General features: G+C 32.3%; 1 protein-coding gene across 2 annotated transcripts in view; it reads left to right on the top strand.

The window, feature by feature from the left end:
* Egfr (Epidermal growth factor receptor) overlaps positions 1-27249 on the top strand; it is a 178162-nt gene that overhangs the window by 57836 nt on the left and 93077 nt on the right. Inside the window, exon 2 of one of the 2 annotated variants that reach the window (XM_076407792.1) lies at positions 19401-21512. The exons of the other annotated variant lie outside the window; for it this stretch is intronic. Coding sequence (XP_076263907.1) covers positions 21464-21512 — 49 coding nt within the window. The 5' untranslated portion in view covers positions 19401-21463. The remainder of the gene's footprint in view (positions 1-19400; positions 21513-27249) is intronic. 2 annotated transcript variants of the gene reach the window in all.

The raw sequence follows: 27249 nt of genomic DNA, 5'->3' as shown, positions 1-27249 counted from the left end.
TAATTAAGATGGGATGTACCCCAGATAGTAAATTATTAGTAAAATTGAAAATTAGACTCAGCATAATATAACTATATATAAGATACATAAAATATTTTTCACAAATCACTTCTACAACTGGTATAAAAACAAATATAAGAAATGTTCAAAATCTCCTACATGATGCTAGGCATTTAAGAAGAAAGACAGTTTTACAAAAATTACCTTTAAGTGGAAACATCAGTAGGAAGCCGAAGAATATATCTCATGGAAACAAGGTGACGTCATGTAATATTTTTGGACTAAGAGATATTCAATTTGGAAGGCTGTTACAGATATAGATGTTACTATAATGATTTAAGAAAAAGTTAGATGATTTTAAGTCATAGGCAGTTGGGTGGAGGAAGTTTTATGTATTGATTTTGAAGGAAAGACTGGAAAAATTAATAATATATTAAATTAATCGACGAAAAGTTATGGAATGTTGCACAATGTTGATGTTCATGCTACCAAACTTGTTGAAGACTAGGGATGCAGAAGAAATATCGATATTTGTGGCCGATATTTTTCCAAAATAAACTAAATATAATTTTTAATAAACCTTTAAAAGTACTTAATTTTAAACTTGTGGTGATTTTTGGTATTTAATTTTAAAGGTCCATAGCAATATCACTACTTTAAGATAGTAAAAAGATATGTCTTATGTTATTTTTATTTTTTCTTAGAAATATCGATATATTTTTTGTAGAATATCGATATTTTTTATACTTGTTGCAAAGAATATATCGATTTTTTTTTTCCAAATATATATCGATATATTTTTAAAAATATCGATTTATCGAAATATTGATATTTTTTTCGATGGCCAGAAGACTATTTTTCACAACGCAATATTCAAATTTTAAAGTGGCCAGTACGCTACCCTTATTTGAATATTCTTGAAAATTGTTGGGGTAAAAAAAGGCTGAAGAACTTAAAAATACTATCGAAGATGACTGAAAAAAGTACGATGAGGGATAACGGATGAACACTAAGTAAAGTTAAAGTATTCATTACCGAAATAAAAATGAAAAATACTGATCAGTTCTTTTTTACCTAACTGTGCTATAGTTTTGCGTCTTTCGATATACGTTCTGCGTGGTACCTATAGGTAGAGAATTAATGCCTCTTTGCAATGTTTGCATCATTACCATAATTAGCCATCTTCATTCGTAGAATATAAAGCTACTAGTTTATTTTTATTAAGAGTTCTTGTGAAAAATGTGTAGTGTGCTAAAGTTTTGTCGCCGAATCATTGTTTAATGTAAATCTTCTAATATGTAGAAAAATATGGAATTTCTAGATAGCCGATATCAGTGCCGCTATCACTCTTATTTGGTGCCTTCGTTCGACATACGTATGGAAAAATTAAAAACGAAAGTTTACGTTATGCAAATTGCAATCTTCGACTGTTTATTTAGCGGTTATTTTTTATTGTTAGATACTAATTGCGCGATAAGACACGTCGCATGTCGTCAGGTTTTCTGCAAACCTCGGCGAATATTTCCTTTTTTTTTTCTCTCGCTCTGACTCGTCACGATAAAATGTTGATTGCAAATAGTAGAACGCTTTGTTTGGATCCTACAACGTACTTAGACTATGTCGTGAACTTTAATCCTGCTCTTGTTTTATTCAGTTTGTTTACCTTTTATCAAAATCGTCATCGTTTGCTGGAATTGAATCTACTGGCGCATAAAGACGCAACAGAGTGTCTTGATTGCAACGGCAGCCTTATATTTATAATTATAAACATAAATATTTATAATTTTCAGGAATATAAATGCGGCTATATGTTCTGATTTGGGTGGTACAGTCACAAAACATAGAGGAAAACATATTGAAGAAATGTTACGCTTTCCTTTTGCATTAAAGGGCGCAAGGGTCGCCAATATGAACACCGGCAAAATTAAAATGTAATAACAATAGAGGAAAAATAAAAATACAATAAATAAAATCTTTAAATAAAGCTGTGTTATGTATCACTACTGTATAAAAGAAAGTCGCCTTTTCTGTCCCTATATCCCTATGTGCGCTTAAATCTTTAAAACTACGCAACGGATTTTGATGCGGTTTTTTTCAATAGATAGAGTGATTCAAGAGGAAGGTTTATATGTATAATACATGCATAATATACTAAGGCAACATTGCTAATTTTAGAGGTTTCTAAAGTGATGTCGTAAATTAACCTATTTTTTTAGGCTTATTTAGCAATTAGCAAAAACGCTGCCTAACACTACGAGTTAGATCAAATTAATGTACTACATATTGGATACAGTATTGTACACCATAAAAAGGTCTACAAAAAAGTCAGCGATGGTATATGTTTATCTTTTTATGGGGATAACCCACATTAACCATTTTTATTGTTTACTTTTTACGTGAGAAAATGGCTTATTTACGAAGCTATTTTAAGCAATACGGCATTAATCCTTATCGAATTAAGTACCTTAAATATAGTGTGCAATTAATATAGATCAATATGGTTCCTTACAGCATGTAAATTAAACAAATATTTTCGGAGATATTACAAATGTAAAGTTTGCGTTTAAAAATGTGTAATGTAATAAAAATTGTATGAATTTAGATATTCCAAAGATAGCAGGAAATCTTCATAGTAAGTATAGGGGAAGAGGAATTGTTTTACTCCAAATTTAATGCGTGCAGGCCAAGGGCAGTAATGAATGAACCAAAAATACTGGATCGATTTTAATCATGTTTTCATTGAGTGACATAGGCATATATATTTTATGCCCGTGCAAAGTCGGAGCGGGCCGCTATGTTTTTATATACAACGTTCATATTTTTTCTGTAGTGTATTTAATTTAGTATCAGCATTGCACCCGTGCGAAGCCGGGGCGGGTTGCTAGTTTTAAAAATAAATTATACAGTTGTTATAATGAAGGACTTACTGTTGAAAAAAGGAACTTCTTCTGATATATAGCAGAATATAAAACAAAATAACAAAAACAAATTACCACGATTATATATATCTTACTATATATAAAGGTTTTTTGACTGTAATACTGACAACATTAATGAAATCGAAAGAAACAAAATAAAGTTGTCAAAAAATGTCGACACAGTGACAATGTACAATATTATTTGCGCAAGTGTCGGTACCCTTCCGTACATATTCTTATCAAACGTACATATATTTACACATTATATTTTTTATAACCACTAGGAACAATGACACAACATTGTTTAATACAAATTTAACATACCCCACCAAACGGTGTTAGATAACTATTTACATTTTACATTATGTGACCTTTGAGAATTATAATATCTTCGTAATTTTGTTCATGTCACATGTAATCAGCTTTATTCTAGTCAGCTACTTGAAAAATAGTCCCGATATTTTGATATTATAATTTTTAATTTATTTTTGAATTTTAAGTATATTTTTGAAATAATTTTGAACCAGTAATATACTCACTGAAATTAATATAGTTTCTTCAACTCAAAAGCTTTACCATACATTTTTAGTGTCCTCTATTAACGATTATAATATAAAATTAGAGGTTTGTTATTTCTTTCAGAATTTCGTGAGATTTTTATCACCGTATGTAGTAAAGCTGTAAAAACCAACTACTTAAAAGTCAGCTACTTGAAAAATAGTCCCGATATTTTAATATTCATCTGTACCGTCGACATAAAAACATTTCTTAATGCTAGATGTTATTAGATAGAGAAAATTAAGTGTTCACTTAATCCGTGTAGTTAATTAGGTCTCTTTATCTTATTATAGTGACAATATTATTTATTATCCAGTGTATTACTGTAGGTTTATAAACACTAAACATATTCCGTGGATACAGTAGTGCTATGGGCCAAGTTAAGGTTAGTAAAAGTTAGTTAAGGGTAAGATAATGTGATCTGTCGAATATCTTACTTATATATTGTACTTTCAGAGTGTAGATAAACTGCCATATGTGTATAACTAACACTAAGTTTTTCTAAAAATAATTATTGTCATCATTAAAATTTTAATAAAATATTTTTATATCATTTAAATACATTAAAATATATTGAAACATTTTTCATTAACACCGACCTTATTATTTATATATATACGTTATCTGCCTTTTTTAAATACAAAGTTTATTGTTATTCATATTTATTGTTTCTACTTAATTCTTGTTCTTCATAGATTTCTTCATACGGCATGTCACAACTGTCAAAAGATTATAAAAAATAAGAAATAACTTAAAATAATATTACATAATAAATCGCCTTCGCCATATCGTCAAAATTAAGCCTTTAATTAAATTCGCCAGAAATAAATACGATGATATATCGACAACGAAGTCGTCTTGTCGCTCCTCGAAACCGTCGCGATTCTTCGAAACTGCCGACGGCAACACTGTGAGAAAGTGCTTTCAGCTTCACGCTCGAAGGACCAAATTGAAGGCTCGGTACCGCCGATACTACCGCTGCTTTTCGGACGTCACACTGAACTTTGAGCTAATTTTTTTAAATCGAATTTTTATAACAATCCCGGTGATCCATGGGCGTGCGTTTATATCCTTCCAGGGGACTGTTATGCAATTGCGGTATCGTAGACAGTCGAGCGTCTAGGTTCGGAATTTGCGGCGGTTTGAATTTATAATTGTTTATTTGCATACACCCAGGTGTCATTACGGAAACCCATTCCCGGTTTTTTTTCGGAAAATAACTACATAATTTTCAAGAAAATTGAAGCATTTATTTATTCAAAGTATTGACCATTTGATCCTATTCATCTTGCCCATCTTTTAGTCCATTATGGATGCCATCCTAAAGAAAACTATTTGTCCTTTGAGCAAAACCTTTCATCGGGCGATTTTCTAAATTCTCCATAATTGCCAAAGTACTACCCTCCAAGTGCGTGTCCAGTTGTTGCGGAAAGTTGATAGTCGGACGGGGCTAGGTCCAACTATCAACTGGCAATTATTTTTGAGTTTGGGTTGGGTCTTCATCCAATAACTCTTGCAGTTTCGTATCTTCAAACTATTTTAATCTACCAGAACGGCCTTGCGATTTCAAATCACCACCGTTGAATATTCGAAACCACGCCCCACATGCTTTATGGTTAGAGCATGCTTTTTTTGAGTTGTTACCACCAAACGATGACTTTCGGCGACTTTTTTCTTTTGATTAAATAAGAAGGATGATTGATATCAGCAGAATAAAATGACATGTACCAAATTATATCGGTAATGACTTTCCGGTGCACCTGGTATAGCATAATACAATAAATCACTTTACAGATGTATGAGAAATTGAGTGTTTAGTCTTGGCTCGATCATAAAATCACACAAAATAAATTAAAGAATGTATGGTTATTGTTTTGACAGTTGGTAAATAATTTTGCTAAGAGTACACAAGCGTCGGAGGTATATTATCAGGCGTATAAATAAATTTCCGTCACTTAACAAAGGAAACGCTGTCCTGTTCGAATTCTAACCGAATAACCATCATTTGCTTTGGAAAGCCGGCGAATATCGTGAAAAGGCAAAGTACATGGGAGAAATACAAGTGTTCCTGATAGTTTTTTTAATTTTAAACAGCATCTATTGAGAAAAACCAATTTTTGCCTGACTATTAATGATGTCACTTTGCTGTAACAGCTCGCAATTGTATTTTCAGCCAACTCGTATGGTAACCTCTTCCTTATCTTAGATATTTTCCATCACGTGTAAACGGTAGGAAATGATTAACGAATTAACTGTTAAGTTTTCTGAAAGTTCTTTGAATTTTAGATGTTTTTCTCCAATAAGCCTTTTTTTATTAATCTCCTAGAACGTCAACAATCTGACCGTGGGCAATAAATATTATTATATAATTTTAGTTGTATAATATGACCATCCTGACATGTAGAAGATCACTTCAGTAAGTGATCTGCTGTACAACTTATAATCTAAATCTTATTCTAGATACTAATTCTAACTTATTTTAAAGTCTATACTAATTTTTACCAGAGATTATTAAATCTCACTCTATGTGTCTATTAATTAGTTCCTATGGTAGTTTGCGTTTGAGTGTATGCACTACACTGTCAGTGCGCACATTTAACTGTTTGGCGAGTGCATTGGGATGCACTAATAATCTTTCAGACTACTTCGCACTAATGCTCCGAATCACATTCACATTATGGGTTCTACGGGGATATCGCGCTGTTGGACACGTAATATGGGGCATCGACGATGACTGACAACACTTTATTCTGGAACCTGAGGAGGATATATGTGTTAGATTTGCTAGTCGTACCCCACAGTTCAATACCATAGGTCCATATGGGTCTAAGTATTGACTTATACCAATAAGCTTTTAAATTCATTATCTTTAAACTTTTTTGTCTTTCAGGCCATTTTTTGCCATTGACATCAAAATCACCACATTGTCATAGAAACGGGATATGATTGACTTCCGATGTAGATTTCTCATAAATCAGATAACAAAAGATGATGATTGCCAAAAATATAACTTTGGCGTCTCATGGTTTGAACCTGTACAGACTGTATAATTGAATAAAACTATATAATTGTAAAGCAGTTATTTTATGTAGAGAAATATGTAATCATATCAAATTTAACAATCAATGGGTATCACGGATCAAAATAACAATATTATTTCGTTGACATTTTTTTTATATAATACTACTACTGCATATATAACTATACTGTATCCCTAAAAGTCTCCGAGATATCTCTTAATGCTTTCCATGTAGTATGGCTACTTATTATAGAGAATTATAGAGAAAACACTATGCAGAAATACCATATACAGAACAGCGAGAATTTACTCAAGTTTGCACTATTTGATATTACTATATGATTCTAATCAATTATACCTTTACATTTGTTCTTATTTCTAGTAATTTGTAGTATAAAATAAAGTATTCAAGATTCAGTGAGATTCGAACAATGTACTATATATAAAAAAGCGACACGTGTATTTATCAGATCACAGTACTTTCAGTTTTAGCTAAAAAAGGCAAAACAATACGCATAAGTTGTTTTTATATTATTAAAAATAAAAATATCAGAGAATTAGTAACCGACGAATATCGTATTTCACTAATTCTTTAACGAAGCTAATGATTCTAACTTATATTCCAAGTCCTAGTTCTCAATAAAAGTTGTAGCAAATTGTATAATATACATCACTTCTATATATCTAAAAATTGTTGCTGGTGGACATTGTTACTTCCTGTACTGACCAATTAAATTTGTGGTTTCTTGAATCAAAATATTCCACTCTACAAATTGAAAACAACCAGTCGAAGTAATTTTCTGTGTTTTGTTGTTGTTCACGTGCCCCAACTACGGTTATGATTCGACGGCGCAATCAAGGCCACTAAATTTTATGCAATTTTGCAAATTCTCATAATCATTCCGCAATTTGCTTTAAATCGAACGATCGATGGCGTTTCAATAAATACCATATCTATGCCCGATTCACTGTTATTACCGATCTCGTTTCCTCAAATCGACCTTTCCCCAACCAACATCACAGTCGCCCGCTTCCTTCATAGAACGTATGATTAAAAACCTTTTTCTCAAAATTAACAAGAGAGGAATCGTTCGGTATTATATAACCCGCCGTTACAAAATATCTGGTTTCAAGGTAAAAACCTTAGACTTTCTTAAACTCGACCGACATCGAATAGTGGTCATTTTAACTAGATATAATCGTATTCGTCATGGTACGACGATCCCTCTAAAACGCACTTGACTTTGTTTTATGCCACCGTATTTATTTCCTAAGTTTTTTGATTAAAATCGCTCGAATTTTATCCAATAACACCAACGCCAGCCGATAAGATAACATCTATAATTAACTTGAGTTTAGATATATCTATTAACCGCAAGATTATTTACTATTATAATACTAATTATTAAAATTAAGTTGAATTATATCACATCATTATTTTGACATTAGATAGTCTATTCTAATTCGCTATTATTTTAGGAATGGAATTTATGCAATCTATATCCATTATTGCGGTTATTAAAATAATGCTTTAAGAGAAACATCAGTAGTTATTACTTGTTTCATCACGATCAAATACATAAAACCTAAAGAACTAACCGTAAATAACCTGTTAGAAATGGAACGAAACCTGTCGATTCGCAATACAGGAAAAAGAGAGAAACGGTCGATTCAGGAAAAAAACGTACAGCCTGAAACAAATATGTATGATAATCGCACATAAATCTTTCCGTGCCAGTTACAGGTGTGTAAGATGGTGTCGAGAAAACATAATTATAGTTGCAAAATATTATGGTAATTGTAGTACCATGTTCGTACCAGTACGTATTTACCCTAAATGCTGTTGTATGTAATATGAACAACTTACATTTTTGACAAAGATACCTTACATTTTGTATCCAGTTTGTCTTCTACCACCACTAATTTTCCAATGCACAAACATTAAACAGAACACAGTATAAAAACACAAAATATATTGTATATAATAATAAATTATATAATGCCCTTATAATAAACGTTGATTGTTTTAAAAACATATTTGTTTGTTAATGTTTGTCAAGAATAAATGGCGTCACGCGCCCTCTGTTGGCGACAGCACGCAACGTAGCTACCGTACTATAGATAACGTCTATGCTCATTCCTCTCGTTCGTGCGGTTGTCAACAGACGGCGCCACAATGTAATAAGTAAATTAAATTGAAATGTATATATAAAATTTAATAATAAAACATTTTAGTTGCTTTATTACAGTATGTCTAACATTACAGTTCAGGGAGAAGTTGTTTTTAAAATATATTAAAGGAAAACTATTTAATGCTAACAAAATAAATAATATTAATAGTTCTAGGTGCTATTACTCTGGCACGCGTTTGACTGCATGCCATTAGTTGACTCTCTTGACCGCTGAGATAGTGGTATAAATTCCTAGAAGTACTCTTTGTTGCATTGTTGCCAGCTCTAATATTTGTTTTCTTTATATAATTTTAGTTTATTAGTTTTAAAAATATCACATAAAACATGCAACGCAATATACACGTTGGATTTCCGAAAATCTATTTTATTCCATATCGTTTTCAAAAGAGTTATCAGCATATTAATATATGTTTGATACTTGCATTTAAATGTATTAAACTATAATTATTGTCTTATTATCAGGTATTACATGGCTTGTATTTGTTTACATGTGCACTTATAAGAAATACTGTATAATTTATTAGGCGTATGTTTATGGACCAAACAGTTTATATACTGTTAGTTACGAACTCCCATCATTATATATTTCTATGCAATTTATGGAGTATTCGATAAAATCCCACAGAATCGTGCCGTTCGATTCGCTCTTCTTCCAAGCTCGCTGAAGCAGAAAACGTTAATCCTGTAACAGCACGAGCTTAACGCACACTTTCTTTCCTGTTGCCGCCGCTCTATTAAGAAGATGATCTGCGGTGGTCGAGACGAACGTCCGTGACCTTCCTGTGGTCATTGGTTCTCTCACTCTTTCGGGCCACGCACTGTTCTTCGATTACATCGCACTCCTGTGTCCATGGATTGGCCGAACGTACTGTTTAACTGGTTGCGGATATATCAGGAGCCGAGATAGATTATTTAACGATAAAATTGGATTGTGTTGTTGCAGAAAATTATAGAATTTTTATTAGGATTAACTATCATTTAATAGATAGTGGAAACCCTCCTCTTATGTTATATTATTTAGTATGCATTGACAGAGAAAAACTAATAGTGGCGGATATATGCTGAATTTATTATATACAAAATATAAATGTCAATAATTTAAAAAATAATACAGTTTAAATTAATAGTTTTAATTATAAAAATAACCTTTTTTACGTTTTAATACTAAATTTTACTGTTTTGATGTACATATAGTTTAAAGAGACAATATTATTGTTCATTACATATAGATTACTCAGTCTATATGTTTTGAACTCGCTGCATCTGCTTACATACCATCACAAGGCTTAAAGGTTACAAAATGTATAAAACTATATAGACATTCCACGAAGATGTACGAAGCAAGGCTGGAGATAAGTGCTAAAATGTTTTCCATCGGATTTTATTTTTCATAAGGAATCATCTTATGGGTGTTATTCAACAACCATAAAAGTTCTTGGAAAATTAGTTTCCAAATTAATTGATACTTATTTCTACGTTAAATTTATCCACATACTTTTTGTTTATTAATACATTATTTCTGGTTGTTGTCAGAGTAACTTATAAGGTGTTTAAGGTTAACAATTTAAAAATATTTTTGTATTCTAAGTTAAGTCTACAATATTCTAAGTTATTTTTTTTTTAAAGTATATAATTAGACAACTTTATAAAAAAAAGGCTCAATTTTCTCTATATTTCGAAGCTTATGAGTGAAATTTATATATGTATGTATATTTTTTTTAACAATTATAGATAATTACACAATATAATAGCAAAACAAAGATAAAACATAATATTTATGCATATAAATATAACATTTTTATACGAAAATTTACTATACCCATGCAAATATAAATCAAGTGGTATAAACAAGGAAATATGAATTTAAAAATGAGAAAATATCGAAAAATAACTTGAAATTAACGGCACATGTTTAGATTTTTTACTAGAATATATTAAAATTTAGGTAAAATGGTGTAACAAGCAACTATAAGTTCCAAGAGAGAGACCATGCGAAAAAACGTTATTTTTTGATAAGAAAAAAATATAATAGTCGTTTGAATAAAGGCATCTGTTTTATCAAATAATAGTGGCTCTCAATGTCGAGACATTCGGACTTAAAAGATTTCTGATAACACCAAATACTTCTAAAACTTAATCAAACATTATTCCCTCTTCAGAACACATGGGAAATTGTTTCCCGTATACCAGATGTACACAATATCACTTGGTATTTAGCTGATTACAAATACGCAGAATTTGATAAATATTTACCTGTCTGAGGTGTAATGCTTTTTGTATATTAAGATATACGTCTATGTACAGATATATTGCCTATTCGAACTAAATTTACCAATTTATCTAAGGAATTAAATAATTATACGAATTACATTTTTTTCATAAGTTAATTTGAAATGTACAAAGACAGCTGCCGGTCATGATTAAAAATATCTTAAATGTAGGTCAAAAAAGGGCTGAGGTTGGTTTTTGAACTATACACCTGAAACTGGTAAATCAATAAACTCAGATTACTATTCTAATGTATTTTTGACCAGTTAGATACAATAATGTGTGGCACGGTAAAATATTGCAAAACATTGAATGTTAGTAAACACCTTACTAGTTCCAGTACTACATTTAAATGTTGGACAAACATAGTTTTGGTTCCAATCTAACAAGAATATTCATGAGAAAAATGATTGAATTACAGTGAAATCTTTGGAATGACGAGCGAACCAATGCTGGTACGTTCAGTTCATTTAAGCACTGTTCATTATAAACACCACACAATGTTCGATGAGCTTCAGCTGCATTTTTCTTTTTCATAAGTGGAAAAGTAAAGTATGACGTATTAATGATGAAGTATTATTAATATATTGACTGAACTGTAAATGAAGTTGTCTTATCTATATCTAGAATGTTTCCTTTCAATCGCTTTAGAGAGTTTGTTGAATTAAAATACCCAGTGTTGAAGGCTCCAACACCATAATAACTTACTGTCATTCAGTTATTAGACTAATACCAGTGTAATAAACGGTTTACTTAGTCGATATTTTATTTATATAACTAACTCAATAAAATATAATATTCATTATAAGCGGCAAAATATATGTGAACGAATCCGCACGATATCAAGTTATTTCGCGATATTTTTTCCTCAGAAGTGTGGCGTATTGATTGATTGATTTGCTTGACAGTAAAAGGTTAAGGCCCTATGTGTCTGAACCTTTTTCTGAAACATAATAGTATCGCTGAAGAAACTGAGAATATAGTATTATAGGACGAAAATGTTTAAAATTTATATATTTCAGGAAATATGTATAAAATTACTGTGATATTATTGAGATGGCAAAATCTAGAAATAAAATAGACAAAAATAAAAAGTAGATTAACTAATCTTGCCTTGCCTCTATAATCTTTATCTCAATTTGGTCTACAAAATAACAAAGTTTATAAACAATAATTTCACTTAAGTTCTTTTTATTGCATAATTGTTGAAACATTTTCAACTTCATGATTTTCAACTGGTTCAACAGCAGTCCAAACCAAGTGTCTTGGTTAAGTAGCATTATGTCGCGCAGCATTTTGTTCACTCTTTTGTTTTGTTTCTTCACTTTAGATCGTTATATGGGTGGATAGCAACTGGCGAGCCTCTTCTATAGCACCCGAAAGTATAACAATCGTCTAGAAAGATTATGGCCTCGGTATTTTGGGATGTGCATGCAGTGAACATTATATAGCATTATTGGAGCATTTGAAGGCCGAAATTGCATAGAAACTATCGCATATGATAAAGAAAAAAGATTATTTCATTAAGACAACGCACCTTGTTACAAGTCAATCAAAACTATGGCAAAACTACATGAATTGAACATCGAATTGCTCCCACATCCACTGTATTCGCCAGATTTACCTTCCAGCGGCTATTGGCTGTTCGCAGACCTTAAAAAAATACTTACCGCTCAAGGAAATTATGCTCAAATGAAGAGGTTATCGATGAAATTGGGGTCTATTTTATCTAGATAAATCATTTTACAAAAGTGGTATTGAAATGTTAAAGTGGCGTTGGAGTGATTGTGTGGCTCTTGATGGAGATTGCGTTTTCTTCGTTACGCCCGGAACTTTTCAGCCATTATATTATGTTTAAAGTAGAGACATCTAGATATTTGAGAAATATTGTCTCAAAAGCTAAATCTATTTTCTCTTCGGCCATGTTTAAAAATCAGTTTCTGAATTATTGTCCCCCTAAAACTTATCATAATGGTCTCGATTATGTCCGTTATATATATGACAATAATATCACACTTCAACATCCGCGATGTCGTAGTGTACGCTTCCTGTGTATTGTTTGATTAATTGTTTCTGTTAGTACCGCACCACGCGTACCACTGTTTAAACAATTTTTTATTTGATTCACCCAATATATCCGTGTTCCTGTTTGCACAGAATCCTTATTGTTCCGATCTAACGTCCGCAAATAGATAAATCAAACACAGAGATTGATAATTAGGAAAGAACACCATCGAGCGTGGAAACGAGTGGGATCGACGAGCAGCCTTTCACCGCCTATCACCTCGACGATGATGACGTGATTCATTTCCACGGATTCCTGATGAAAATTACAGGCTCCGGTAGCGATTGCTTCACGACGGTTTCAGGAAATCTAAAGATCGTTACAAATTATGTACCGTGCAGTTGGATATTTTTTTTGTCAGGGCACTGTGCAGTATATACAATATTTTTAACAAAAAAATTGAACCGACAAATAAATAAGGAACTCACTAAAAGGTAAAATATAATCAAACTTAGATTGTTAAGACAATTAAAACGTTTTAAAATACAATATGTATATTATAGTCGCTCTAATAATTAAATAAAAATAAATAATAATCTTATATAAACTATCTACTACACGTATTTTATATTCTACCATATACATACAGTTTAGCTTAACACCTACCTAAGCCTATTTATCTATTTACAATATTATTTTAACTACTACCAACGGATTACTTTGAAGTGGGTTTCCAACCAAAGAAGAATTTTGAAAATCGGTACATAAGTGGCAAAGAAATCAAGACAAATACTCTGACACGTTTATTTACTATTGAAAAAATTTACAAAAATGCACAGTTTTTCCAGGTATTTCCCTTCACTAGTTAGGCATTTTGTCCATCTTTTCGGAAGTGTTTTGATGCCGGTACCGAAGAATTCCTTGGGCAACTCGGAGTAGAGGACTCCTCGTCGTCGGCGTTGAATCTTTGACCTCCAAAGGCTTCTTTTAGTGTTCCAAATATGTAGTAGTCGCAGGGTGATAAATCCGGATTATAGGGAAAATGTTCCAGTACCTCCCACCCTTATTCCGATTCTGAGAAGAATATAAGCGGGTTTCACGTGTGTTTTCAGAAGGTTAGAGTAGTATGAAGCATTAATGGTAAGTTGGATGTGCAGGAAATCGACGTACAGCACGCCCCGACGGTCCCAGAACACCATACACGGAACCTTACCCGCAGACCTAATTGTTTTCGCTTGGGCGCCCCTTCGTCCTTCTTCATCCACTCTTTAGACGACATCTTGCTTTCGGGATTGTAATAGTGTAGCCTTGTCTCGTCTGTAGTAAAAATTCGTGTTACAAAACCGCCCGTCTCAGACCATCAATTCTTTTGATTTAGTCAAAATACTGAATACCATCTGACAGCTATAATATTGTCATCGGATCTGACAATACAGTGGCTGTGGTTATTGAAATAATGTGAAAATATTTGCAAAATAGTTGTTGATGACACTTTTTACCGGGTCATCTAACGTAAGATGTCTTTTTTAATAAATGGCTCTTTGACACGCAATGCTGACGAGTAAAATCTTAGTTAAATAATTTTTTAATTACTGTTAGTAGTACCACAATCTGCTGAAAGGGCAATAGGCATTTGTTATGTTTATATATTATATACATGACATGTAGAAAATCACTCCATTAAGTGATCTCCTATACAAAATACTCTTTTAATTAATTAGTCTTATTTTAAAGCTTATTCTAAAGTCTATAGATGACCAATAATCAGATCGAATGGTGTTAGACGTTTTAGTCTACTCACTTCACTGTGACTTGGCAGATTTAGCTGATTAGCGACTACTTTGTGATGCACTGACCCTCATTCGAAGTACTTCACACAAACACGTTGAATTACACTCGTCATTGGTTTTAGAGGAGTATCGCGTTGTTTCGCTTCATTTGAAATATAGTTCGGAGCATCGACAATGGCACGCAACACTTTATTTTGAAACCGTCGTATGATGGATATATTATGCTTGCTAGTGGTTCCCCATAGTTGATTTCCATATGACCAAATAGGCTTGATTATAGATTTATACAATAATATCTTGTTATCTAATGATTACTTCGATTTGGGCCCGATAAGTCAATACATTTGGTAGAGTATAAGTCCAAGTTGTTTCTGTTTGGCGAGTAGGTGTTTTCCAAGTTAGACGTCGATCTAATTGCATACCAAGATATTTAGCATCCTCTGCTTCCGACAGTTTAGAACAATTATTGATATAGCCTGGTGAACATGTTCTTCTACGCAGCGTAAAAGTTATATGATACGCCATTTTTTCAGTCACATTTGTTGTTGATTTAGGTGTCTTTGTTGGTTAATTGGTGCTATGGCTAAATCTTCATGTGAGACTAAGATTGCCGTGTCATCTGCGTATGTTGCCATAGTGGTTATTTTTATTGTAGTTGGATCAGCTGGATATAGAAGTATTGGACCTATAGTACACTACCTTGCGGAAGCCCTGAATATATTGCAAGTAATTTGGTATGCTCATCGCCTTGTCTTAGTGTAGAATAACGGTCTGTGCGGTAAGATTTTAGTAGCTCATAATCCGGATGAGGGAGAAGTTTCTTTAATTTAACCTGCAACCTCGTATGCCCTACATTATCAAAGGCCTGAGATATATTTAGGAACTCAGTTGAACAATATCTTTTGGCGTTTAGGTTCATGTCCAATTGTTCCATGCTTATTGCGAAACCCAATTTGCTGTTCTGACTGAATGATCTTTCTTTTTTCTGTTATATAGTTGAATCTCTTTATGTATAGTTCTATCTTCTCAAAAGCTTTTGAGATTATCGGTAATAAACGTAAAGGCCGGCAGTTAAATAAAATGGTTTGAAAACTATAACAAATGCCTCCAAGTTCCTGCGTTTAAAGATCAGAACATAATTAAAAAACTATTATATATAAAACGAACAATAACAGTTGACTGTTACAAAACTAATTTATTGCAAGTTTAACTAAATTAGAACCAGTCTGACTGGTATAAAATAACTTGTTTTGATGCGAATTAACAAAAAACAGTAAACACACTGCTTGGTACTTATAGAAAACGTTAGATTTCGACTAATTATGGTATTACGACAGTGTATTTAAATCGATTGGTTGTAGCATTGGGGCAACGTTGGGACGAATTTTCGATTCTAGTTTTAAACAAAATGGCGCGTTGTCGTAAATATGGTAAATGTTCGTCCGCCATATGTTACGTAAAATATGTATTGTTAATTACATAAATGTTGTTCTAAAATATGGAGAATAATTTTGAATACTTTAGCAGATAAATTCCTAATGTAGTTATAATGAGTTATAAATAGCAGGGCTATTTAGTTAACGACATTGAAGCAACATTGAAGATTTAGCAAGTTATTATAAACTTTCTTAAAGGTACTGATTGAAACACTTTTTAATTGATTATTTTAAAAATGCTTGTTTTAAAATCTTAATTTTACAAAAAAGAATTACCTGATAATATTTTTTGTAATTCGTGTCAACTTTTTGGTCCGAATAGATGATAAAGATTCTTAATACTATTTAACTCCTTGAATTCAGCTCTTCAATCCGTGTGATTCTAGTTTTCGGGTTCACTCTTATAACGACTGTCAGTTGATGACACTGCATTAAACATATAGAGTAATAGAGAGAAATCTCAATAGGGGTCTTTATAGAAAAGTATTACTTTGCCCAACATCCAGATTAGTGGTTCCGCAATCTGTCCAGGGGCTAATAAGTATTTGTTATGTTTATATGTTTATATTATATATACATGACACGTAAAAAATCACTTCATTAAGTGATCTCCTGTATAAAATAGTTTTAGTCTACGCACTTAACTGTCACTTCGCATATTTCGCTGATTAGCGAGTACATTGGGATTCACTGACACTTGTTATTGGTTCTAGAGGAATATCGCGTTGTATTATTTCATTTGAAGCATAGTACGGGGCACCGATAATGGCACGCAACACTATATTTTGGAACCGTTGTATGATTAATATATTAGACTTGCTAGCGGTTCCCCATAATTGGATTCCATATGACCAAATAGGCTTGAGTATAGACTCATACAGCAATACCTTGTTATCTAATGATAACTTGGAGTTGCGCCCGATAAGCCAATACACTTGGTAGAGTTTAAGTGCAAGTTGTTTCCGTCTGGCGAGTACATTTAAATTAGACAATTTAATTTCTGAAATAAATTTATTAAATAAAATTGTATGAATGAAATAAATATAATCTGTAAAAATGTTGTTTCATTTTTGTTTCAGAAACCTTAAGGCCAATATATTTATTCGGATTTAGGGTAAATTAGATGTGGCTCGGTGAATGGAGGTAAAACGAAATGAAACAGTGGCGTTTACAATTTATGACCATTATTTATTGAAGTAATATAAAAATATAAAAATAGAAATGATAAAACGGATGGCAGCGGTGTTATCTGGAGACGAGGCTTGGGCAGTCGATGGTGGCACGTCTAAACCAAACGATAGTCGAGTACTGAATGATTGGAAATACCCTTCAATAACATCCCAAATATACGTCTCGGGGTTGCCAGCTATTCATTATCGGGTTCTAGTTGGCGCTGCTGGCATCCCGCCCGTGTTCAACATCTGGGATTAGATTTCTGGGTATTTTGTTGACCGTTATTCCACGATGTAAAATTCGATATGCTTCAAGGTCGCTACACTGATAATCACACAATTTTTTTCTTTAATGAAATGAACCCCTCAAGTATTTATTAAATTTTTAATTGATGACATTTTAACGAATTTGTTCTTACTTGGACAATAAAATTGTTATAATTATATAAAATGTAAGCATTATTATGACTACTATTTATTATTTATTTTTTGATATGAAATATATTTGCTGTAAATTGTAAAAATGATGTCATGTTTTCATGAACTCACATGTACAATGTGACCATTGTGACATAGAGTGTGACCAAGATAATAGTACGTGTTAAATACGAATACGAAATATGATTATAAAATTTTTAGTTAATATCTATATGTCATCTGTACAAATATCGATAAAGAATCGTGTTAGGTCATTAAATTAGTAACGGTTTTAGTTTCTCGTTAATTAATTCAGAATGTGTTCAATACTGCGTTCTTAGAAAAAAAAAACGACTGAACAGTATTGACCAAAAACCTGCCGAGTGTTTAAATAGTATTACGAGCTAAAACGAATGTCTTGTTAGTTTATTTGGTATAGTTTCAAGAAAAAGAACTTGGCATTCAACATCAGAACATCAAATTCACATTGTATGTGTTCTGTTTTTTTAGCGGTATCACTTATCGTTGTCACATCAGTGTTAATTCAAATAAAAGGAATGCAGAATTATCATTTATATTATATATAGCCTAAGAATAAACCTTTATTCTGGTTAATATTATGTTATTTTTGGTTTATTTATTACAGCTTGGTACAAAACATTAAAATAAGGTTTAAAATAAGCTGAAGCCGACCGGATTCCTACATTAATGGCTCTGCTGGGCAAATCAGAGTGGCTTTTAACATTATCTTGGTTTTTTAATGGCGGGTTTAAATATTTCTTTTATCGTTTTTTGTTTTAGTTGAGTTGAGCTTTTTTTAACTGTAACCATTTACAGAGCTTATGATTCTATCTCGAAAATATCGTTAATGCTATTTGTGTCCAGGGACACAAAATATTTATCGTTTTAAAACAATAATTTTGAAGTGTCTATGAAGAAAAAAATGCTCTATTTCTCTATTATTATTGAAATATATATATTATTAATTTTGTCGAAAACAAAATATGGAGTGGATAGCTGTCGTTAGTCATGTTAAAAAAAGTAAAAGTTAAAAGAGATAAAAATCGTCACTGGGACGATTTTTATATTATTAGCTCACGTTATTTCAATTTAGACTAAAAAATGAGGAAACAATGCTTTTGAATGCAATAATACATCGTACCAATTTTTCTAAAATTAACTAAATGAACCTGAACTAACCATAATTATCTCCAAATAATAGAAATGTTTTATAATTACTAACAACTCGTCATAAATTTTATTATATAAATTGTAGTATGATATTTTTAGGTATTAATCTCAGTCTAATATGGACATAAGATTGATTTAAAAAATTGACTGCAATATTGCCCCACTATATTTAATAATTTCTTCATTACACCATCCAATATCAATTAATTTTACAGTTTATGTAAAAACAATGAGTACAATATGTTTTTATAATTTATATTTCAACCGTCCGGTTATTCTGAAGACATAATCGCTTGCAGTACCCCTTTCCATTAAGAACATCTTTGACCACGCGAGTCCCATATGATAAATCCCGAGCCCCATCACAAATAAATATCAACCCATTCGTTTTTTATGTTTTCAGCTTGTTAACATACTGTTTTTTTTCGTTACAGGTAACCATGCCGACTGTTATCGGCACCATCGAGGGTACCATTCGGGTTCCAGCGAACCAGCGTGCGGGCCATTGTGGCCTTTGCTGGTATCTATGATGTCGGGCCAGCAGCGTAGACGGAAAATGAAAGCCCTGTTGATAAGAATGGCTTGGAGATAAATATTCGTTCGAGGTGTTCAGAAAAAGAACGGAAAATGGTTCTGTATTCGATAATGATGATGATATATCACGAATAGTACAACGTAATAATAATTGAGATTTAGTCTGGCGAGCAAGTAATTTCGATTTTTTGGTATAAAATTATTTATTTATAAAAAACGTACAATTAAAATCCATTTAATTTTATTTTTAAATGTCTTTTACTACAATGTTATTGATGGTTATATAATTTTTCATGCTTTTAGGGAAAGTAAATTGAAATGATCAAACGAATTAAGATAACAGAGCTATTGTTTCAATAGTATTGTTGAAAGTTTAGAAACAAGTTTGTGTAATTTTTATGAAAACAAATAACATTGACTGAAGATTCCCGGGCCTAACACATAGATGGCACTAGTTTTATTGCATTCACCAGTTTTTTATTTAATACTAACCTTCAAAAGAAAGCTGTTAAAATTTCATGATATTCTACTAATAAGTTTGTGAGTTATTGTGATTTTGTGACACTACTACTTTGGATATTTTCAAAACAAATGATCAAACACAATCTCGTATCTTAATTTTACACTGCATCTGCAAATGCCGTTCAAGCGAAGCAATGGTTTGAATAGCGTTATGTTATAAGGACTCCGCTCCATCAGCAGCAACAATAAAACGTTGGTTTGCGGATTTCAAACCTGGTTGTAGAGACGTCGATGATGCAGAATGCAGTGGGCGTCCAAATGAGGTGATAACATCAGAAAAGAAAAAAAATGCCTCAAAATCGTTTTGAATGATCGCAAAGTGAAGTTACGTGAGTTAGCTAACATCGTAGGGATATCAAAAGGACGTGTTGGTTTTATATTGAATAAGAATTTCACTATGATGAAGTTCTGTTCAAGGTGGGTACCGCGTTTGCTCACTGTTGAGCAAAACCAAGAACGTGTTGATGGTTCTGAGCAGTGCTTGGCCATGTTTAAACGTAACAAACAGGAATTTTTCATCGATATGTGACAATGAATGAAACGTGGATCCCTCACTTCACTCCGGAATCAAAACGATCGTCATCTGAGTGAGCAGCAACTGGTGACAGGCCTATTTTGAGGCAAAAGATAAACCGTTCTACAAAAGTGGTATTGAAATGTTATAGCGGCGCTGGAATGATTGTAACGCTCTTCATGGAGATTACATTGATGAGTAAAGCCAATTTTGAACAAAAAACCGAGTTTCCTTTGTTACGCCCTGGAGTTTTCAGTGAATGTGTTAAAACGTCTGCCCAATATCATAAGACAAAGGGGAATCTAAAAGACCAATCGTTAAAAACTCCTTTTGTTCGATATTATTACATGTTCTTTCATTATCTCATCTTGAATCATCGATTGTTCAGAGTTCATTGTTAATTGTCCTTTTAGTTTCTTATAATTATGAAATTTTATGTACCTTATATAGACATAGAGACAATAAACGGCAAATAATAAACGTACTTTAAGAACCGAAATTATTTTCTTGCCAATGTAATTAATATTATTGATTACGTATCAATAATTTAATAACAAGAAATAATATATTAAGAGTACAATAGTCCGATATAACTTGCGGTACAGATCATTTAATACAAATTAAATATAATATTCAAGATTTTTTATGGACGCCGCTGTTAAAATCCCAACTGACCACAAAGCTTATGTCTTCTAATTCCTCTCGGAATATTTCGGTTCTAATTTATAATCACAGATGCTCCTAAATTACCATTATGTATCATTTTATCGAGGATTGGTATGGTTTTCATTTTTCGAGAGAGGACGTCATCCAAGTTTTGTGATTAGTTGCTTTTAATTATTCGAGATGTGAGAGTTTTCAGATGGTTCTCGTCTCAAAATCCTTATCAACGCTCATCATCGGTCAACAAGAAGTTTGACTGGGCGCATGCGTGCCATCTGTAACCCCGGAGGACATGGTTTCGGATCAAAGAATCGTAAGTATTGTGTTTTTATGTTTGTATCAGTTTCATGGTATCATTTGGGTTTTTTTTTCGGTTAAAATATAAATAACTTTAACATAAAATGTGTTAAAATGTTTTCTTAAACATATATTTTTTTGTATATTAGTATTTTTGTTTAAACTTAAAAATAGATACAAGGGCCAATATATTAAAATATTTTCTCTAGTCATTAAAAATCAGTGTTTTTTCGAGTTATAAAAAATATGTGGAAAATTAACCTAATGTAAGGATTTTTCAAAATTTAAACTATTTTTGGAAATATAGCACTTTTAGTGATGAATTTTTGAATTTATATAAAATTGTAAAAATCCATACTTTGTTATAGATCAATTGACAAGTCCCCGGCATACCATAACACTTTTTTTGGCAAAATTAGTTTTTTTATTCAACATAATTCCCTTCGAGAGTGATATACTGATTATAGCGACCCTCTAACTTTTCGATACTATTTTTGTAGTATGATTTATCCTTTGCTTCAAAATAGGCCTCAATTTCGTCTATCATCTCTTCATTAGACGAAAATTTCTTCCCAGCGAGCATTCTTTTGAGATCTGAGAATAGCAAATAGTCGCTGGGGACCAGATCTGAAGAATACGGTGGATGAGGAAGCAATTCGAAGCTCAATTCATGGATTTTTGCTATCGTTTTCACTGACTTGTGACACGGTGCATTGTCTAGGTGAAGCAGCACTTTCTTTTTCTTCAAAAGCGGCCGTTTTCCGGCGATTTCGTCCTTCAAATGGTCAAGTAACGCTATGTAATAGTCGCTGTTGATAGTCCTCCCTTTTTCAAGATAGTCAATGAAAATGATTCCATACGCATCCTAAAATACAAACGCCATAACCTTGACTGTTATGTTTTTCCACGCTTTGGAGCGGGTTCATCGTGTGCAGTCCACTCGGATAACTGTCAGTTAGACGGAGTGAAATGATAGAGCCATGTTTCATCCATTGTCACATATCGACGCAAAAACTCGGGTTTATTACACTTGATCAAACACTGCTCAGAATCATCAACTCGGCCTTGTTTTCTCATACCCAAATATTCGTGAATGATATAATATACAGGTTCACTTGATATCTTTAGAGTGTCTGCTATTTTATTAAATTTCAATTTACTGTCATACAAAATCATTTTGTGGATTTTTTAAATGTTTTCTTCGGTAGACAACATCTTTGCGAGCTTAGCATACCAATGATTGATTTTCCTGGGGCAGTGTCCAGAAACTCGGCATCAAGCCAAATTTTTTGCTTCAACTTTGTTTTTTTCCTTCGAAAAGCAATATTTTATCAATACGCGAAATTCTTTTTTATCCATTTTTTCATAATAACAAAAGTTGCTTCACTCAAAATGCTAGAATTCACAAACTAATGATCCGACAGCTGTCAAATTTATACACGCATCTTTTGAGGGTTAGAGCTAACTAAAAAGCATATGGATATAATTCTAGTAACGCCATCTATGTGTCAGGCCGGTGACTTTTCAATTGAACTGTTAGGTTACTGAACTGAACGGTTAGGTTACTTTGATACGATAGATGAATGTATAGGGAAGGAAATAACGAAGAATAGAATAGAACACCAAATTTCAATCGTGTGACAAATCGTTTCATATGAATCTAAGTAAGTAGTAATTTTGAAAAAAACACACGATACTAAGACAGTCATATTATTAAAACATAAAAAATAGGAAATAATCGTTTTTTTAAATCTCTAGACTGGACTAGCTCCTTCAAGCTATTACGAATATTTTAATTAAAAAAATGTTAGCCAGTATATTATAATGTTACTATTTATAATATTTAATAGACAAAAATACCAATGCTTCAAAATTTATAAACTAAATATTGAGGTGGTTTTGTTTAAATATGTTTTTAGTTTGACTTTAACTCGCTACATTCTTTCACACCTTTATATTAACGTTTTTTAAATGTTTATTATTATAATATCACCATTCATAATATCTAGGAACAACTAATTATATATAGAATTAAGTGATAATTATTGATGAATTAATAATGCCGTAGTTTTCAATAAATTATTCCCATAATATGAATATTCAAGTCAGATACTTCGTTGATTTGATCATAGCTATTTGTAGAGACTTATTGACTGCCGGGTTCGTTAATATATTAATGACTTTTAACTCTGTAATTATCAGTTACGATGGTGCCAAAAATAGGATAAAATTCATTTTTCGTGTTTTAACATATCTTTCAACTGAATAAAATACATAAATCAGTTTCTTGCTATGTAACTCGATAAAAATTTTATTTATGTTACATTTCGAGATTATACAGGTATTTTTCTCAGGACTGCAGATGTTAGATATATAAAAACTACAGGAAGCTATAAAGGTATCATGTTATCTGGTTATTTTGCAGAACAACAGTAAAATATTTTTAGAGTTGTTGTACAAATTATATTGTACATATATATTTTACAAATTATTGAAATTTATATAAATACTTAATTAATTCTTACAGGATGGGAGTTGAATACTCCTTACAAGGAAATAAGGAATTATAGGAGGGTAATTGTCATTGTTATTTTGCTGACCAACAGTAGAGGAAAGTAACTAAATATGGGGTACCATTTTGTTTTTAGGTCAAGAGTAAAAAAAAACTTTTTAAAAATCAACATTTTATCAATGTAATATTAATTAGTAATATATTTTTAGATAACACAGTAACATTTTTATATTTTTCTTCAATAACAGTGACTAAAATATGGACTGTAAATGTGAACTTGAGTATCTTATCTAAAAAATACTTTTGGTAATTGTATATCATTACTGGATATGTAATCACATATCCAAGTGTCAGATTCTGGCCCGGCATAATCGACATGTGTATAACTAGGAGGACCCATCGGCCCTATCTCAGTCTCTACTGAAATAATGTTTATACATGTTACTGCTGTATTTTTTTTATATGCACCTCACTACACAAAATCAGATGGTTTGATTCTTTTGAGTCTGTGTCCTTTTCTGGTGGTATCCAAAAGCTGCAGTACTTCAATATTCTCATGAGAATGGAGTCTTTCCTCATGCCCCCGTGTAATTCTCTTTATTTCTTGACTGACTGTGGGTATCTGAAGGTCTCGATGTACGTAATCATTCCTATAGTACTTAGTTGCACCCACAATACCTCTCAGGACTTTGTTCTGAAAAATTTGTATTTTATTTATGTTACTCTTTGCAGAACATCCTCATAATTGAACTCCGTATGTCTATATAGGTTTCAGTATTTGCTTATATAATAGCAATTTATTATGTACTGATAAATGTGATTTTCTTCCAATTAACCAGAACATTTTCCTATATTTCAATTCCAGTTCTTCTCTTTTCTTCTTTATATGTTCCTTCCAGCGAAGTTTTGCATCAAGATTCATTCCAAGATATTTAACGTTGTTGCTATATGGAAGGATGGTTTTAGTGTTATTGGTGCTTGTACGGTCTGTTTATAGGTAAACTGGACATGTACAGATTTACTTTCATTAATTCTTATTTTCCAAGCTTGTGCCCAATTATTTATATTGTCACTGCCTGTAATTTTCGTGAGGCTTCTTCGTTACTTCACTCACTTCATTTCTTCATTATGCTTTAGCTTCTTTTATTGTAGAGTAAGCTCCTTCTCGTTTGACTCTAAACATTCTGGTTGTAATGTACGATTTTAACAGTTCGGTGTGTTGTTTTGATAACATTTTCTGTAGTTTATGAACCAGTCCTTCACGCCAAATCTTATCGAAGGCTTGTGCTACGTCTAAGAATAGAGCTGAGCATACATTTTTACTTTCGTAGGCTTTTTCAATAATAACCAAACTGGTGTGTTGGTATTAGGTTTTTTCTCTCTATGATCTCTTCTTTTCAACAGGAGTTTTTCAAAAACCTTAGATATTACTGGCAGCAGTGATATAAGTCTATAGGCTTTTATTTCGTTTGGTGACTTCCCAGGTTTTGGGATCATTTTAATTTCCTCCATCTTCTAAATGCCTGGGACATGACTGTGTACCTAACACTGTTTTCCTGCCTAATGTCGTGATAGTCGCTTTTTCTGGATTAAGCTTAATTTTCGTCTTAAGCATTTTAAAGTCGTTCTTGGTACTATGATAGTTTTTGCTGTTTTTAGGGTACCCGTTTCCTTTTCGCGAACTATTTGTTCTACATCACAATTTTTCCTTGATTCTTTTGATTTTGTCGGTGCCATTATGAAAAAGTAAAATAAACCAACAGTAATTTAAATATCGGCTAGCCCGTTCTCGTTTATTGCGTCTTTTCATTGTTATTGAGATTATTTCTAGCCTATACTAAATCAGTAGCCCACATTTTGTCACTTTCCCCTATAGTATCTTTACAGTTTCATCACAAATTATTGAAATTAATTCAAATACTTATTAATTCTTTAAATACTCTTACCAACAAAACAAGACATTGTAAGAGCGAGGAAAGGACAAAATGAGACAGTTTCATGGTAATTTTTACCTTTTTATCTCCTTTAAATCACAAACATCGTAATTCGATTCCAAGATAACCTCGCGTAAAACAATGAACCTAATAAATCTAGTCGGATCGCCGTGGAACCTGCGAATTCCTGCGACAATGCGCCCATAAAATCGCCCCGTAGTAAAAAAAAACCTGAACCATTTACCAGATTCGGAGAGGCACAGATAGATCGTAAAAAATTATCGCTATAACAATCTGGCAAAAGTCTCTCTGACGGTCAAACGTAACGGTTTCGAAAACGATCTTCGAAAAAGTGAAGAAGATCGAGTTTTGCTCAGCGTGAAGCGCTGCCCGGGACCACGATTAGGCATGCGGCTGAATAGCGATGCTAATTAAAAATTAATAATAAATTTGTAGCCGGGCGGTGATGGTGAAAGAAATGGCTTTTTTGCCGGCGATCTAAACCAGTCGGAGTCGTTGACGTATTCAAATGTTCTCTACCGACGGATCAGACAATCGAAAGGGCTTACAACATCGGTCCATTGTTTATATCGGCGCTTGCCTGTGTGCGTGTGTAGTCAGTTTGTCTGGCCTTTCTTCTAAGCGGAGGTCAATTGTTTGGAACTTCCTTACACCTAACAGAAGTGTCTACAACATGAATCTCATTAACCACGTTAACGTTTAAAAATGTGTAACAACCTATATATATATATATATATATATATATATATATATATATATATATATATATATATATATATGTATATATATATATATATATATATATATATACACTAGTGACCCGCCCCGGCTTCGCACGGGTGCAATGCTGATACTAAATTAAATACACTACAGAAAAAATATGAACGTTGTATATAAAAACATAGCGGCCCGCTCCGACTTTGCACGGGCATAAAATATATATGCCTATGTCACTCAATGAAAACATGATTAAAATCGATCCAGTATTTTTGGTTCATTCATTACTGCCCTTGGCCTGCACGCATTAAATTTGGAGTAAAACAATTCCTCTTCCCCTATACTTACTATGAAGATTTCCTGCTATCTTTGGAATATCTAAATTCATACAATTTTTATTACATTACACATTTTTAAACGCAAATTTTAAATTTGTAATATCTCCGAAAATATTTGTTTAATTTACATGCTGTAAGGAACCATATTGATCTATATTAATTGCACACTGTATTTAAGGTACTTAATTCGATAAGGATTAATGCCGTATTGCTTAAAATAGCTTCGTAAAT

This window comes from Rhynchophorus ferrugineus, unplaced genomic scaffold (assembly GCF_030347505.1).
Source record: "Rhynchophorus ferrugineus isolate W39M unplaced genomic scaffold, kcgeb_rfMv2 rfM6, whole genome shotgun sequence".
NCBI classification, from domain to species: domain Eukaryota; kingdom Metazoa; phylum Arthropoda; class Insecta; order Coleoptera; family Curculionidae; genus Rhynchophorus; species Rhynchophorus ferrugineus.
The sequence above is the reverse complement of the archived record's forward strand: the minus strand, read 5'-3'. Positions and strand labels throughout refer to the sequence as shown.